The sequence below is a fragment of the Mytilus edulis genome, chromosome 1 (genome assembly GCF_963676685.1).
Source record: "Mytilus edulis chromosome 1, xbMytEdul2.2, whole genome shotgun sequence".
NCBI classification, from domain to species: domain Eukaryota; kingdom Metazoa; phylum Mollusca; class Bivalvia; order Mytilida; family Mytilidae; genus Mytilus; species Mytilus edulis.
This window is the reverse complement of record NC_092344.1, coordinates 6,308,935-6,327,947: the sequence shown is the minus strand read 5'-3', so window position 1 is coordinate 6,327,947 and position 19,013 is coordinate 6,308,935. Positions and strand designations below refer to the sequence as shown.

The window sequence follows — 19,013 nt, the reverse complement described above, 5'->3', positions numbered from 1 at the left end:
CTATTTAAGGCTATACTGTTTGGCTGCTGTATGGTGACATATACCTGTATCGGATTTGAATCATATGCCTGGTATGTTCACAGTAAGCCGGATCTTTTTTAAAAACTGAATATCAGGTGTAAATAATTGTCTTGTCTTCATGTGTAAATCATTGTTTTCATGAATGCTTCATGATCGTGGACAAATGTACATATACAATATTCCAAAGAAATACACACATAAATGTTGCTCTTGCATAGAACATATATACCTATTGATAGTATGGCCAGAGTATGGCTTATATCTAAATTCATACTTCAATTTAGTATATAGAACTTGTATGCGGTATAAAAAGTTTAGTTTCACTTTTTGCTAGTTGGGTTAATTTTTTCAGGCGGTTTAATTTTAATTTTTGTACACTTTTATTTCCGACATTTTGTGTATCGAATATTTTGTTTTCGTTTATTGTTTTGTTATGAATCTGTATTTGCTTAAAAATCATTGGATTGTTGTCTCCTTGGTAATCATACAGCATTTCCTTATATCTGTTATCAATACGTTTCTATAAGTTATAGATATCTGGAAATATTTGAGATGCAATTGTTCCCCTATTTTACCTGAATAATAGACGAATCTTGTCAATAAATAGTGGCACACAAGCAGAAACAACGAAGACCTATTTTTTCTCATTTGTACCTGAACGTTGTAACATTGTATGTTACACGGGTTTTGTCAATATTCAACAATAGTGGCACACAAGCAGAAACAACGAAGATCTAATTTTTCTCAATATTTGTACCTGACCGTTATAACATTGTTACGTTGGTATGTAACACGAGTTTTGTCAGTAAATTATCATGTTCTTCCGTCAAAATAAATTCGTTTGTTCAATATTTAATACCATCTAAGTTGTAAACAAGATACAAACTTGATTCCGTGCGTAATCGGTCACATCTAAGTACATAAGCAGTTTGGAAAAGTTGGTTGAAGATTTTAAAGTAAACAGAATTAAAGGGGGGAATTCATTTCACTTTCTCAATTCGAATTAATAATTTTGTCCACTTGATTCGGTTCAAACCAACAGTTATGTTATAAAACTTAGATTAATTTCCCATGGCAATCAAACATCAACTAATTCACATTTAAAGGCATCCTCTCATATTTATACTGGTGTAAAAATAGAATATGGAAGTTAATTTTTGCACAATTACCGGTATTATATGCAAACTGGAGTGTTTTTCGATCACATGTAATCATGTTTAATTGAACGTTTATACAGGGTTTAATAAAATACAATTGAAGTTATTGTGAAGTAAGTATAAAGTTATTGTGAAGTAAGTATAATATTTCATTTTTTACCTGGTAACCTTAAGTATAGGTATAAGACATAACAGAAAGAGCCTATAGTGACATTGAAATAGAAAATGGTGGTTTTTGTTTAAATCAACAATATGTCTATATCGAAAGAAAAATCTTGATCGGAAAAGAAATGGGGTCGTTCATATGGCTTTCTTTGTTAAAACGTTTTACAAAATTACAATTGACAAGAGAAAAATGAACAAGAGTATTTATTTTGAACAGTTGGTAATTTAATGGTCTTCGTATCGCATAATTAAGATACTTTACATATAAATTAACATAAATTAAAGCACTATATGAACTACTTAAAACACTTATACAGCAAATTTGTAGCATTTTGGTCGATCATTAATTTGTTTGGAAGAATGATAAGTATAGAACAAAAGACCCAGTTGTCACTTTCAAAGTTAAGTTATATCTAGGTCAAAAAAAAATTTTTTATCAAGTAGACTTGGTCAAATTCATTTATTTTCACTATTAAAGGTTTTTACACAAAAACTCGGTCAAAGAAAAGGTTCCAAGAAAAATGGGATGATATTCTATTCCATCCAAGTCCGTCAAACTTTTTCAAGTTGCATTATAAAAGAAAATCTGGATTCATATAAAAGTACAATGTATTTTTTAAATGTGTATTGAGTTTGCAAGTAGCACGCTTTCCGTTAACGAAACTGCACAAAAGATTTCTCAATTAAACTCAAATTGTTCATCCATTATTTTGATGAAAGAAATTAATTGCCTTGCAAACGGAATTGGATTGGCGAAAAGATGTGCAGATGAATTTTTATATTTTTTAATAATTTATATATAGTGGATAGGGAGGATAATAGAGAAAAAATAAGAAATAATTGAATATCCACAAGAATGGACCCGCCCTTTATTCACAAGAACTCTCAGTTTATTTTGGACATGTGTACTACTTATACGAGTTTTAATATTTCCTTTTCCATTTCATTTTTTTTTTTTTTTTGCATTCCAAACGTATTGAAATTCGTCTCCAATACAATAAAGAATGCCGAGTCATCAAAATCTATATATTTACTCGTGTCGTTGAATATTTTGTCACCTTCCTTGTCCTCGGTAAATAGTTTATGCTTTATTGTTCTGAATTCATAGTTGTGCAGAAAAATAAAAAAATATGTTTATAGACTATCGTTGGTTATCTCAACGAGATTAATTTTCTCGCTTGAGCCGGTACGTCGAAAGTCAGAAAGGTAATCGCGTTGAGATGACCAATGATAATCTGTTTATCGCTAGTTTACCTATGACGACGGTGTTAATTTCATTTACAGCGGTACGTGCGCCTTTACTTTCTAGTGAGAATTTTGCATATCACTATAATTACATTAGATGTATGTTTCATTACAATGCTTTATTCTGATTGGCTAACTGCACATCACGTGTTATTCCGTAAGCAGTTGCATTGCTCAATACAACTTTTCATTCATGATAACACGTGGTCCAACAATAAAGTGCACAGATGAATTAAATAAAAAAAATATATAAAATTCGTATTTTCATGATCATAGCTAAAAAATGTAATTATAAGTATTGAATGCTTCTTTTTGTAACTTTATAGGGTTGTAAAAGAGTTGACCGTGCGCACATTTTTAGATACAAAATGTACTTCGGTCAACGCTTTTACACCCCAATAAATTTACAAAAAGAAGCATTCAATTCTTAAATATTCTGTTGAGAAAAGAAATTATCAGGTAGTTAGATTAAACGATAATAATGTAATTTACACGCTCAATACTTTATAAACATGCATTTGCTTACTACATCCAAAAGTAAATGTTGACCAAAAATATTTTATTGATTTTCTTCATACAACTTGATTATTTCAAATTAAGGAATGTATCTCCCTCATGCAAAACTCTGAATCCATGTCTGGCTATGGACATACTGTTTTACCTTTAGGATTATAGGTCTTCATCTTTTGTAAGCCTTTGGATTTTCAATTATTTTGGACTCGAGCATCACTGAAGAGACATCTTTCTAAGACTCAGACTGAAGAGACATGTGTCTTAATGCCCACCTGTGACAGAAAAAAATAGGTTTCAAAAATGTTATAAGACTCATATGCACAAAATAGAGAAAAAAATTACACGAGTTGTTTGTTGGACAGTTTCAAACCAAGACAACTTCTTAGGTTTACAACGTGTAAATCAGTAAAGTTCATTGTATTTTGTAAAAACACCTTTTTTTCAATGTAGATTTTAACGAGGTATTATCAAAAAGCAGAGACAATTTAAACCAATTGTTATAATAATTAGGACTGTGTACGTCAATATACTATTATTTATGCCCAATTTCACTACTGTGGAAAGATTTAAATGTTCAAATCATTAAATGCAATTATAGTTTACAATGATTGAAAATTGATATTTAAGGCGATAAACTTCTCAATTTGAAGACAGGTATAGATTTTGTAACTGATTACTTTTATGTTTGTTCATTTTTTTATGAAATAAATTTACTATAGAAATATGTTTCTTATAGTGAGTACTTCACCTTAAGAAATAGTTTCTTGCAATTATAAGGTTACGACGTCCTAGATAGGTTTGCTCAGAGTAAGTATTTTATAAAATACACGAGATCATGCTAGTATTTTAGCCATTTCGGTTATTGAAATTATGTCAACACAAGCTTGCAGAAACTATTGCATTTATTTTTTATAGATTTAAGATTATCCCAGATGCCAAAATTGTATTTCAAATGCATCTTTTAATTTCCATTTAAAAGTAATCTTAGAATATATATACATGCAAGATTGTACTAAGGATTTTCTTATCCCAGGCATAGATTACCTTAGCCGTATTTGGCACAACTTTTTGGAATTTTGGATCCTCAATGCTCTTCAACTTTGTTCTTGTTTGGCTTTATAAATATTTGATATGAGCGTCACTGATGAGTCTAATGAAGACGAAACGCGCGTCTGGCGTACTAAACTATAATCCTGGTACCTTTGATAACTATTTTTCTGGAGATTTGTTTGTAATGTTGATTTTGTCAGACATATATAGCCTATGATAATTTCCATAAATGCAAGAACAAACCCAAATCGTAGTTGTGTCTCCAACAAAACGCGATTTTCAAAAGAACTACATCTCGATTTCCCCTTACCAACTTGAAAATATCTTTAAATCGGTTGAGGTTTTTAGTGATCTGTAGTGTTCTAAAAAAATAAACTTGGACTTCAGCAAAAATATGGGAAGGTATCTCTTTTCCCCATCTTTACTTATCAAATTTAAACACAGCCGAAAAAGGTTATATCATTGACTATCATTGGGTCTTTCTGTCAAGTATTTGTATGTGAACATGTTGTCATTTTAATGAACTAGACTAATTATATACATTAACCAGTAAAAGAACATAATATACGATTTGATTTGTGTGTGACAAGTTCCATACATCTAAAATATGAATACATTTTTCACCTGTACGTATGCAATCCTTACTTTTATTTGTTGTTGCTTATACTATTAGATGAAATATTACCAGCCGACATTAGAGAAAACTTTGAGGTTAAAATGATTTAAGATGTCAAACATTAGACATGCATGTAACACATGTATGTATACACTGATGTAAGTTTTTGCTCACGTCACTATGTTTCTTTGATGATATAGATTTATATGTTTATGTTTGTCTCTGTTTTAAAATTTCGAGCAACAAATGATTTCTCAAAACCTTGTCTGACTTTTGAGTTATAAGTTGTCGTCATTGTTTCAACCGTTCTTTGGAAAACCGCCAAGTTGAAGATAACAAAAAGATACAATTTGATGACCATATAGTATGCTCTGACAATTACAGCATCAATTGAATATTCCCTTCCCGCTCTTTTTTTTGGTTCATGATTCAAATGGTATGTATCAATATCCACTGATCAATGAATATGCTTCAAAATATATCATCTGAGTATTTTCCGATTGGAGTACAACATATGCATGAGAGGCACATGTAAAAGATGTCCTCTAGAATGTATCATCTGTTATCTGTTAAAAGTGCCATTTAATTTTGTTTCTGCTTAAATAATTTTTTTTTTTAAATTTGACCAGATATTGTTTCACACCAAGGAAAATGTTTCCAGTTCACACATATTCCCGTAATATCTGTATATTGTTGAATGAACCGGATCGTAGTTATCTTATGACGGAAATACCTCATTCAAGAAGAAATACCCAATAATTTCCTAAATTTATCAATGGAAGTGTTTAAATAGCCTTCTTTATGCAACATTTGATTGCCTCAAGTTAATGTATGCTGTTATGCAAATTCCAGGTTCTCAACCTTAAAAAAATCAGCGAATTTTAAGTAAATACCGTCATCAGATAGGTAATTTCTCTTAAGCTTTAATATAGTCTAACTGAAACATTTGGGATCGCGAAGAAAATAGTTTTGTAACCTTCCACGTTTAAATCTCTGTTTTATAGGTTTTCAAAAAAAATAATTATATCTTCGTTTTTATGGTCCAGCCGACTTAGGTTCGGCCATACAGTATATAGCCTGGCATCCCGGCCCAATCTAGCTGCGCATCGCGTATACTGACAAGATTAGCCAGGACCCCAGGCTATACAGTATAGTGTTACTCTTTAATATCTTTCATTCTGTAATTTCGCCAACGAACAGTTATACGAACTTTTTAACCGGCCTTGACATATTGATCTGATTTTCACATCGGATGACCGTGAGGGTATTCCGGTGAATTGCTGTCGCCTAGATTTCCATTGCATAACTTTCGCTATATGTATAAGTAAAAAATCTTTAATATCTTTGCACACGTACAGAAAAATGTGTTAACGCATGCGAAAGAATATCTCGAGAACTTTTGCAATCTCCCATGCAGAGTTATCGGTCCTTGCTCTGTCTCAAGATAAGAGTGTCCACCATGCACTTGCATTGCACTATTAATAATGTAGTAGAATAGAATGATATACAAATGGATGAAAATCATATATAAATATAAATCATCTCAATATGTCAAGCCGGTTAAAAAGTTCGCCCTGTATAACTGTTCGTTGACGGAATTACAGAATGAAGGATAGAGGGTATCCATTGAAAAAATGAATTTATTACCATCGATAAGGAATGTTATTTTGCACTCGATAATGTCCGCGTATTTATCATGTTTATAGATCGGTTACAATCCCAACACGAAATTTATGTAATGGAAATCTAGGCGACAGCAATACAACAGAATGCTAAGGTCACCCAATGTGAAAAAAAGAGGACAGCCTTATGTTTTATACACACTGATTTTCTTTTGTATGTCTTTTGTTTATCTGTGTCGTTGGGCTGTTGCCTTGTTGGAATAAGGCACGAGTCATGTTAAGTCTTGTTTACCCATACATATGAAACATTATAGGAAGCCTTATACTCAAGGCCTTATGCTTATGTACATTGACATTTACATTAGATAAAGTGCCAGTGAGCTAGATTGTCTACATGCAGGGATACAGGTTAGGTTATTTATATAGTTAAACAATACAAACTCCTTATAGAATATTTTATTGTATCACTAAAGCAGTTTTTAAAACGTGTCTATATGTAACAAACGTATAAACAGGAAATATCTGAAGTATTTGAATTTTGTATAATAGCTTCTGGATATCTATACTTCAAAGACATGAAGTATTTACGGGTTTGTTTGATAACTAGAAGTTAATGTCCTCTTGTCTGAATCAGTAATAATATATGGTAGATGTGTATGGATTAATGTTTCCGAGCCGGGAATGTAAATTTAACGTCGGCGAAAACTTGTGATGCAGATTTGTTCAATTTGGTATACAGATAGTTACAGAACTGGCCAGTATAAGGTTCTTCTTTTGCATGGACTTCCAGTCATGACTGTCGCGAGTTTCTAATTGATTTAATGTTATTACTAAGATACAAATCGGACTCTGAAACGAAGACAACCGGTGTCTTTTTCATCTTTTAAATCGTTGCCTGGGACCATAGATATGTATAACAGGTGCGTGTATAACCTAAGCGGTCTCTGGTCTTTAGTGGAAGAATACAAAATGCTTCTCTTTGATGTGGCATATAAAAAGAAGTTCTTACCATATTAAGTTTGTTTTATTATATGATTTATTTAATGTCCTTTTACGCTTTTTTTTACTTTCATGTGCATTATAAATGTCAAAAAATGAGAGAGTTGGCGGCGATGACGATGATGATGGTGAAGATATAACCGAAAGAGGAAGAGTATCAGCAATCCTATTTTAAACGTAAACTCGCACGCGTGGTGCACAAGGAAATCATATACGTTTTAGCTAATATTTTAGATTTTGTTTGCTTCCAATGTTTTCGTTGTCCATTATTTTTTCAAAGGTTTTGCTGATGCAGGCTGTATAAGTTCCTGAACAAGATTCAGTGAATTCAAACTTTTACTGCGTTACGATTCATGGGAATGATTTATCATGTTGCAGTTTTTATCATGTTGCAGTTTTGTATTTATTTAATTATACATAAAAAAAAAGATTGTGTTCAAGAATTACAAAAAAACACTAAAAAAAATCCAGACAAAGATAATGCCCGCGCTTCAGCATGTATCACTAGAGTACTGAATTAAGTAAAACAATGATGTAATGTTCATGAGCTGTGTCTGAAAGATGCCCGCCAGAAAACAGTCAATATATAAAAAAAAACTTCAACAACCCGTCATTTGTGGAAAATATAAAGAAAACCAAAATCCCGATAACGTGCACATCTTATTACATCAATCTACATAATTTCTTTAGAAGTTGGTCAGACAAACCAGGTACCAGAACGAAATGAAGGGGACGGAAGGGGTTAAACAATATGCTGTCGACATTTTGTCGAAGGGTATAAAACTAGTCAGTATGACACTAGCAAACCAACTTCTAGAAAACAGACATAAGAACAATAAAAAGATACATACGAACAATGGAAAGATACACATACGAACAACGAAAACAGGCATACGAACAATAAAAAGATACATACGAACAATGAAAACATACATACGAACAATGAAAACAGGCATACGAACAATAAAAAGATACATACGAACAATGAAAACAGACATACGAACAACGAAAACAGGCATACGAACAATAAAAAGATACATACGAACAATAAAAACAGACATACGAACAATGAAAACAGACATACGAACAATAAAAACAGGCATACGAACAATGAAAACAGACATACGAACAATGAAAACAGACATACGAACAATAAAAACAGACATACGAACAATGAAAACAGACATACGAACAATAAAAACAGACATACGAACAATGAAAACAGACATATGAACAATGAAAACAGACATACGAACAATGAAAACAGACATACGAACAATAAAAACAGACATACGAACAATGAAAACAGACATACGAACAATAAAAACAGACATACGAACAATGAAAACAGACATACGAACAATAAAAACAGACATACGAACAATGAAAACATACATACGAACAATAAAAACAGACATACGAACAATAAAAACATACATACTAATAATGAAAACAACAATGAACATAACATGCAATGGTCCAGATAGCTTGGTGTGTTACAAGCACACGATGTGGCGTGTACACAAACTTAGGCAAAAATATAAAATTCTACAATATAAGTCATATACATATAAATTATAATATCTTAAGGTATATCTATAATTATAATTCACTTAAACAAGATATTAAAAGTTTTCCTAAGGCTTGTACATTTTATGATAGTTTTATTTGCATCAAATTTGTCTTTTAAAATTTTTAATCTTGAAGCTAGCATAAAAAAGGGAATGATTGCATTATATAGACAGCTAAAGCGGACTTCGTGTCATTGCCATATATCCATCTTTGCTACGCTAGTCCTCAATTTTATTCAGTCGAACACACACTGTCAACTACCTATCATCAGTAGAAAGTACATTAGGTCATACATAATTGTTATATGCTGCTTCAATTTAAGGTTCTCTTTTTAACAGATATGTGCCTAATTTAGTTGTTTCTTGTTAAATATGTCCACAAGAAAACATAATGTTATTTTTAGTCTTATTTACCAGTGATGTAAACAAGTAAGATAATTTGTCCTCCTACACCTTGTTACTGGATGACAGTTAATGTTTCTTTTTAGGTGGCCATCTGTTTCACACCATGAATCACTGTAAATTGTAGTAATAAAAGTATATTAATATTCATGAAAAATCAACTTCGTTAAAGCTTCAATTTCTTTTTATTTTTAAAGTTACTTTTATGATTTTTTTTACGAAGTTTACATTTTACTTTTCCTATTAGCAATTATATTGCACACGGCAAATTGTATACTGAACAAACTTGCACGCCCCAAAAGGTAGGTAAAGTTTTCAATTTCAGGTCTATCACTGGTTATGGTCGGTCTGTAGCGCCCTTTCTGGTCTAGTGTAGTAAGTTAAGTATTTTGTAAAAGTATCACTTGAAAACAATTGATGTATTCATAGATAAGAAGGTAATTTTATCCACTAATTACTTGAGTAATTGTTTTATGATCAATAAATGATAAATATCCTTTCAAGATATTGACTCTGTCTGATAGTTCTTTGGAATATTTCCAGCCAAATGAGCGACAGGCATGTCCGGTTCTGACAGTACCTATGACATCATCGGAACTTTGAAAACCATGAACCTAAGTTTTAACAGTTTTAAATTCCGTTCTGGATCGAGAGTTGTATGCTTATCAGCGATATAGAAAACCATGCTTTATGTTTTTTGTGATATAAGCTTTATTTGGATGATCAATTTCCGTCAATTACTTTTATGATAATCAGCTATCTATTTCGTTATTAATTACAAAAATTGTATCATTTAAGAACGACTTTTTGTTTTGAGATTTAAATCGTTATTTTGTAACAGAAAATGAATTGTCTGAGCAATCGAATTAATGAACTATGTACTCGGGGTTAAATGATTGGAACCACTTTTCTGGCACTATATTTTGTAGATAATAGCCTTTTTGTTTTGTCTAACGACATTTTGATTCTAATCAGTACATATCGACTTGTTGACTGCTTCACTAAAATACAAATTTGAGAATGATTTAAGTGCAGATTAGCATTTTAAATGCCAAATTTTAAATCAAAATCATTTAAATTATATTGTTAACTGTATCAGAGATCTATACCTTTTCTTAAAGCCTTTTTCAATTGTGATATTTTCAACTTTTATCTATCTTCTCAATATTTTAGGGAATTTACCCATCAGTTCCACAAACAAGTTTTAAAGTGATTCAATTTGAGAGCCCGAGGCTGTATTCATGTATTAGCTGCATGACTATATTGGACACTCAGTGTATGGACAAAGTTTAATGCATACTTTGAAGTCAAGACAACACCCAACCAATCGGTAACAGACGGCCACTTGAAAACAAGAGCGGACTGGATATGTCACGCACTGGTTCCAGTTAAAATATTGAATGTCAAATGTTGCGACGGTCCGTCAGTCTTTCTAGTGCATTTGTGTACTAAATTCACACTAAATCGTTCTCGTATTATCCTCATTTTATTATTTGTGTCCAAAAATTATTAGATGTATTTTAACCATTTAAAAAAGACCAGCGTGCATCGCAGTATCATAAATGTTAAGTTTGCCTGTGATGCTTGGCTTCAAGAATCTTGTCGACCACCAAAACTATATTTAAAAAAAATGGCAGGATGGCGTTCATATCGATATGAAACTTATAAAATACAAATTTATTATTTATTTATCCTTATCATTCAAAATTATGAAATAAACAAAATAATCGGCCTGCGCCTATTTAGCAATATGAAGTTGACGCGAAATTATACATAAAGGTCAACCAGTAAAAGCAAAGTTATTCAATGCTCGGGTAGATTCAGATTCAGATTCAATATTTGTATTAGGTCCGAAGTTGGGTCCGATCTAAAATCCCCATACTGAGAATTTGAGGGCGGCCAAATGATAAGATTGTCCAAGCACCGACTCCAAAAAAAAGGGATTACGCATTGTGATACGGAGCAATTAGTTGCAAAGAATACTCGTTTTGAATTTGGATCAAAGATCTCACACTAGATATTAAGCAAACAACAAAAAGGATATGTGGTATGATTGCCAATGCGACAACTATCCACCATAGTTCAAATGGATGTAAGCAATTATATATATATATGCAAACGGACGACCTTCAACAGTAAGGAAATCCATCATTCATATTCTGTTATTAAAGGCCCCGAAATGGAAAATGTTAAACAATTTTAAATCAGAAGACTGAATACCGAATTTATAACAAAACAATTTTCGAAAAACACAAAAAAAACGACATGAGCCAGAGGTTTCTGACTTTGGACAGACTCATAAACATGTTTGTGAGAGCTTAATGCCATGTATGAATCACATTTAAGTTGTTGCCTTCACAATCAGGGTTGGTAAGAACGCATAAGAAAATATTTGCAGGCAATACACAACCTTGACAATCAACTCCTCTGCATATACCGCTAATACTTTATATGGAATACAACACATTTTAAATTATATTTGTGAATTGTTATTTTTAGAAGAGAGGTAAAAGAATATTTAGATGAGTCAAAAATGTCTCATTTATTATGTGACGTCAAATATTCTGTTAAGTCACATTGATTATGACGCGGGGGTGCAAGCTATCTGCGGTCTGTGTGACTTCGGTTGTGGTTTAAGGGATCACTATAATATTGTCAAAGTAAACATGTAGGCGAAATATCAAATCTTCGACTTTGAATACCTTTGTAAAATATACAAAGCTCAATGCCATGTAATAACACACCTATTTGGTTTCAATTAACGTTGTTCCCTTTGCCGTCGTTGGCGGATCTGGGATTTTAGAATTGAACAATTTATTATTAAAAGGAAACATGACGAGTATGCAATAACCCTATTTGTATCTTCATAGAGAGTGTGATAGGGTGGGACACAGTCCCGTCTTAAACAGCTACTCAGACCACTGACATCGGATACTATATAAGTTGGTTTAGTCTGTTTTGTCTGCGACTTTTTTTGTAAAACGAGAATCGTCACACTTTAAGCAGTTTACGCATAGGCCCCATTTCTCGTTTGAAATAGTGAGCGGTAAAGATGTATATACAATAATTTGATTAACTTAGCAATGAAGGGTTAAGTCAATGATGGGTTTTCCGGTGTGCAGTATGTCTTTATCCACTCGACTCATTGTACTGATGATAATAAAACATATAATTACTACTATAGAAGGACCACAGAGGTGTACTGAGACAGATCTAGATCTTTCAAACTGCCACCAACATAGCAAAAATGTCCGTTTTGTCAGTTTATACAGGAGTCCACAGTTTATACAATAAAACAAGCTGTTTAATGTATCTTTATAGTTCCTTTTCCCTTGATTTTTACCTAAGTTCGAAATAATCTTCTTATAGATGAAAGGATAGACATTTTGTATTTGCACAAGACGCGCGTTTCATCTACAAAAGACTCATCAGTGACGCTCGAATAAAAAAGAATTTACAAAGGCCTCAGTTCGAGTTATTATTCGATTTGTAGGGATTTGCTATATGTTTATAAAAAAATGGAGGTCTTTTATAAGAAATCCTTAAATACTGCCAACTATAGGTAAGTTCTACTTATGAATTTAGTACATACATACTGTACTTTGTGTTAAGCATTTACAAACACCGATATATATCATTTATCAAATAACATACGATATTTTGTTTTAGTTTGTTTTAGTTTGCTTTGGATACTTGTATTAACCTGGTTGTCTCCAATACTTGATATCAAGGTCGATCGATGACACCCCCGCCATAAAACAGGTCGTCTGCCAACAGGGATCTTAAGAGGAATCTCATTTTATTATATTTGCACAGAAGAACTCTGCATATTTAAATCCGACGTAAAATCTATTGCTGACCCGATTTTATAGTTTGACCTCGAATGCCTACTAAATAACCACCCACAACATTATATATACATGTACGTCTACACGTACAGGAGGGTATTGCCGGAATGATGGTGAAAAAAAAGAAAGAACAAAAAATTAAATGCTACGATATAAAGAATACGAAATTTTTGACAAAAACAATAAATAACAGCAACGAAGACTCCTATACATAGACCCAAATACATGTTACGTACACTACAAATAACCTAGAGTTACAACTTACAGAAAAAAAGATTCCGCTATAGACCCTCATATAATTAACTCTAAAAATAACCTAGAGCTACAGCCTACAGAAATAAAGACTCCGCTATAGACCCTCATAAATGTAACACTAACAATAACCTAGGGTTCACAGCAAGCAAAAAGAAAATAGACTCCGTTATAGACTCTCATACATGTAACACTAAGAATAACCTAACGTTGTATAGTAGGTTTAATCAAACAACAGTTCTAAGCTCTTATAGTACTAGCATTTGATTAATCAAACATCAAAACATATAGAGATTAAATGGAAAGAGGACCGTTTGATACAATTAAAGGTCATATGGTGACCTATAGTCAGTGCCCGCAGTATCTTAAATCTGCATCCTCTGGACTATGATGATGAGGATACCCTTACTTTATCAAACCAAGTAATAAATCACTTGACATAATAATTTCACAAAGGTGTCCAATATCAAAGATTTTATATTTCGCCTACATGATAACTTTGATGTACTTGTACTTTGACAATATTTTAGTAATCCCTTAACCGCAGCCAAAGCCACACAGACCGCAGATAGATTGCATCCCCGCGTCATAATCAATGTGACTTAACAGAATACCATACGTCACATTACAAATGAATCATTTTTGACTCATCTTAAAATTCTTAGACTCCTCTTATATTCTAAAAATAACAATTTATTAATATTTTGTATTCCTTATAAAGTATGAGCAGTATATGAAGAGGAGTTGATTGTCAAGGTTGTAGGTTCCCTGGAGATACGTTCTTTTCACATCTAGGTTAGACAATTCTGCTACCCTTACATTCCCCAGTGACGATCAGACCTACACGATGGAGGAGTGGGTCTGTATATATACAGAATGTATGAATACTGAAAACTTTAAATGCAGAAGTTAAATCTGTCCCATGCTAGGAGGGTGGCAATCTCAACTAGTTGAGCGGTCCTTTATAATCGTGATTCAAAAAAAACATTTCCATAAACATACTAGTACCTCTCAGTTTTTCAATGACAAAGTTGTTACGCCTTTTATCATTTGCAGAACGTTCCTGATTGAATATGCAATAACAGATTTGGCAATTGAATTTAAACAAGCAAGCAACAATCAATCAATCAATCAATCAATCAATCAATCAATCAATCAATCAATCAATCAATCCAATCAATCAATCAATCAATCAATCAATCAACAATCAATCAATCAATCAATCAATCAACCAATCAACCAACCAACCAATCAATCAATCAATCAATCAATCAATCAATCAACAATCAATCAATCAATCAATCAATCAAATGCTTTCATCATCTTGTAAATAAATGGAGTTGTTTGGTAAACGTCAATTAGACAGCAACCAAACGACAAAAATAACGACATATAGAAGGCATTATACAGACATCAACAATATACTAATACAACATGTGTATGTTTTCCCATATAAATCAGAGGTATTTTCTTGCACTTTTTTTTTTATAAATCTCAACAGACTGCCTACTTTTAGTAATTATCTGAAAAATTGAGTCGAAAGAAATATATGGGGCACTGATAAAATAAATGGAATGTGAAAACAACATTTAATAAATGATAAATGTGACCTGCATTCGAAGCGTTTTTCTGGATTTACCTTCAACAGGGACGCTCAAAATCATATTTGAAAGCCAATATTGTTTAAATACCTGAATGCAAGAAAAGTTATGTATGGCAATGGGTTTTGAAAATGAAATATTATCGATTAAGTTTCACTAAAATCCATTCATATTCTGGGATATAAATATAGACCATAGTCTATAAGCTAGGATTGAAACAATCATTTACTGAAAACCTCTAGGTAATGCTTTCACTGAAAAACTTTAGGTGATGCATTCACTGAAAAACTCTAGGTGATGCATTCACTGAAATACTTTCCTGAGTTTGAAATCTTTGAAGCCGGCGAACAATCACAGCCGGATTGGCAAGCTAGAAGGCCCCATGTAGAAGGGGAGAACAAACTGCATAATTGCCTTGTAAAAATAGCTTCATAGTAGAACAAATTAACTGTTTCCACAGTCAGTGTTTTTGTTTTTACTTAAAGCGACATATTAAAGTCCATTTCATATAGAAAATTACACTGTTTTACAAATAGATAACACCAGAGTGACATCACTATTCGTGTGCGTCACTAACAAAGACTATTTCCGCGACAAGGAAATTAAAAGTACATGTATATATTTGTTAAGACATGTACTTAGCTTTAAAGGATTGGGCTTGATGGTCTAGTTTTTTCATACTTTACCTTTGCACTATCACGTGAACACGCGAAGCGACTTAATTTCTACATTATTGAATGAATGCATTGCATAAGCATTCGGGTGAATTATGTCAAAATGTGAGACGACTTACGTGACTTAGTCCCTAAAATATAAACATTGCGGGCTATTCCTTGTTAGCTCACCTGGCCTAAAAGGCCATGTGAGCTTTTCTCATCACTTGGCGTCCGTCGTCGTCGTCGTCGACGTCGTCGTCGACGTCGTCGTCGTCGTTAACAATTTTTCAAACATCTTCTCCTCTGAAACTACTGAATGGATTTGAATGAAACTTAACATGATTGTTCCTTAGTATATCCTGCACAAAATGTGCGCTTCGATTTTTGATCCGTCAAAAAACATGGCCGCCGTTACTTAAAATAGAACATAGGGGTCAAATGCAGTTTTTGGCTTATATCTCAAAAACGAAAGCATTTAGAGCAAATCTGACATGGGGTAAAAATGTTCATTAGGTCAAGATCTATCAGCCCTGAAATTTTCAGATGAATCAAACAAACCATTGTTGGGTTGCTGCCACTTAATTGGTAATTTTAAGGAAATTTTGCAGTTTTTGGTCATTATCTTGAATATTATTATAGATAAAGATAAACTGTAAACAGCAAAAAAGATCAGCAAAGTAAAATCTACAAATAAGTTAATATGACCAAAATTGTCAATTGACCCCTTAAGGGGTTATTGTCCTTTAATGACAATTTTTCACAATTTGTTCATCATATTTGCTAACTTTAAAAAATCTTCTCCTCTGAAACTACTGAATGGATTTGGTTAAAACTTAGCATGGTTGTTCCTTAGATTATCCTGCACAAAGTGTGTGCTTTAATTTTTGATCCGTCAAAAAACATGGCCGCCGTTACTTAAAATAGAACATAGGGGTCAAATGCAGTTTTTGGCTTATATCTCAAAAACGAAAGCATTAAGAGCAAATCTGACATGGAGTAAAAATGTTCATTAGGTCAATATCTATCAGCCCTGAAATTTTCAGATGAATCAAACATCCAATTGTTGGGTTTCTGCCACTTAATTGGTAATTTTAAGGAAATTTTGCAGTTTTTGGTCATTATCTTGAATATTATTATAGATAAAGATAAACTGTAAACAGCAAATATGATCAGCAAAGTAAGATCTACAAATAAGTCAATTTGACCAAAATTGTCAATTGACCTCTTTAGGAGTTATTGCCCTTTAAAGACTTTTTTCACAATTTGTTCATCATGTTGACTTACTTTAAAAAATCTTCTCTTATGAAACTGCTGTATCAATTTCAGCCAAACTTAGGCTAAATGAGTTTCAGAGTTTCAGAGTATCTAGTATAAATTTTATATTTCATTTCCTTGTATTTCAAGAAACATAGCTCCTATGGCTAAAATAGAACATAGGAGAAAATGATTTTTTTTTGCTTTTGAAGAAAATAGGAAGATTCAAAGAACATTTAAATAAATTGAAAAGCCAAAATAATCATTGATGAGAGATTAAACCAAAAAAATTCAGGTGAGCGATTCAGGCTCTTGAGAGCCTCTTGTTATTGTAAAATGTTGCAAATAATCAGCTAGTGGAGCATAGATGATTGAAAAAAGCTTTACTGATACTTGATATTATCTTCACAGTTTTTTTTCCAAATCAACAATATACTATTTCTGCATGGATTGGCATAACTTTCATTGACCCTAACGAGTTATAAATTTTTCAAGCAGTGAAATAATAAATGACTTTTTGTTATTCAATGTAATCAATCAGACTTTGCTCAAAATCCATCACCAAAATATATCAGGGTCATTGCCCATGTATGCTTAAAGCTTCTATACAATTGATATTGTATAGAGATAACGACACAAACAAGGTTTTATTTATGTAAATAAATAGGATTGACCTTCCCCTAATAAATTGGTTGATGAATTTATTTTCTTTTTTAATAGATTTAATAAAAACCTAAAGTTTCCTTGACAGCAGCTCTGTTGTTTATTATGGTCCTTTCTAGTAAAGGGTACTCAAGCTTGCTAACAAGAACACAGAATGAGTGCTTGTTCTGATTGTTCTTCGTGATGCTTACTAGTCAGAGCACTAAGAGATTGTCTGCTATTTGTGTTGCTTATACTAGTAAGTAAAAACATGTGATCTTTTTGGGCTAAAAAGAATACTGTCGACTGCTTGTGTGTTTAATTTTATCATCGTCCTTTCTTGAAAGAAATAATCATTGTTGTTCTTTAAGTTCGTTGTGTTTTCTAGAAGAAGCACTGACTGTCGTTGTCCTTCCTGCTTTCAGCTATAAAACACTGACTACACAGTGTTTCTTCATTGTGCTTATACTCTATGGAAAAATTTATAAGGGTTCCGCGATACCCAGTGTCTCGCCTACTTTATGAAGGTATTAAATGTTTTAAGAACTTTAACTGCAGATTGTATGTAATGTTAACTAAAAGAAAAACTACGTCCATGTATAAGTAACATACGGAAAAACAGAAAATATATTTTTACAAAATTTCCTTTTAGATACTAGCTTTTGATCATAAACAAGCTTCTGTCCAAGTTTGGTAGAAATCCAGGATAGTTTAAGAAAGTTATTAAATTTTCTAAAACTTTAACCATAGATCGAGTGATTATTTGTGGACGCCGACGACGACGGAATGTAGGATCGCTGTCTCGTTTTTTCGACAAAAGTCGAAGGCTTGACAAAAATGACTGTGCAATTTACTTCATTGAGCTCTTTCGTAAGAAAATAAACTGCAATATTGTTCGTCATGGTGCTTAAGAAAGAACAGTCTGCACGCTTTTTTTTCATTGTGTTTTCTGTGTTAGGTGTGATATGTTTTACAGTTGAATGTATTATTTTGGTTTTGACAAAGTTTTTGATTTGAATATGCGTTAAATACTTGCAAATATGGTAGATACGCTTAGATCAGCATATTTTTAAAACCCTATCGTTCCTAAAGGTCTATGTCTGCTCGGAATGGACACAAATATTAAGTTAGTCTGCTCGGAATGGACACATATATTAAGTTAGTCTGCTCGGAATGGACACATATATTAAGTTAGGCTGCTTGGAATGGACACAAATATTAAGTTAGTCTGCTCGGAATGGACACATATATTAAGTTAGGCTGCTTGGAATGGACACATATATTAAGTTAGGCTGTACTAATTGTATAAATATAAGATGGTTAAGTGTACAGGGGCACTTTTTCCTAACAGACCACCAAACATTCTTGTTAGACTTGAAGGTTGATGTTATAGTTATTG

The 19,013-nt window shown here is 32.5% G+C and overlaps 1 protein-coding gene across 1 annotated transcript; it reads left to right on the top strand.

Moving 5' to 3' along the window:
- The first annotated feature begins 8,456 nt into the window (after positions 1–8,456).
- On the top strand, positions 8,457–8,875 carry LOC139506653 (uncharacterized). The gene is given in 2 exon segments (XM_071295510.1): positions 8,457–8,680; positions 8,803–8,875. Coding segments are annotated over 2 exon segments (297 nt in total).
- Positions 8,876–19,013: the final 10,138 nt, after the last annotated feature.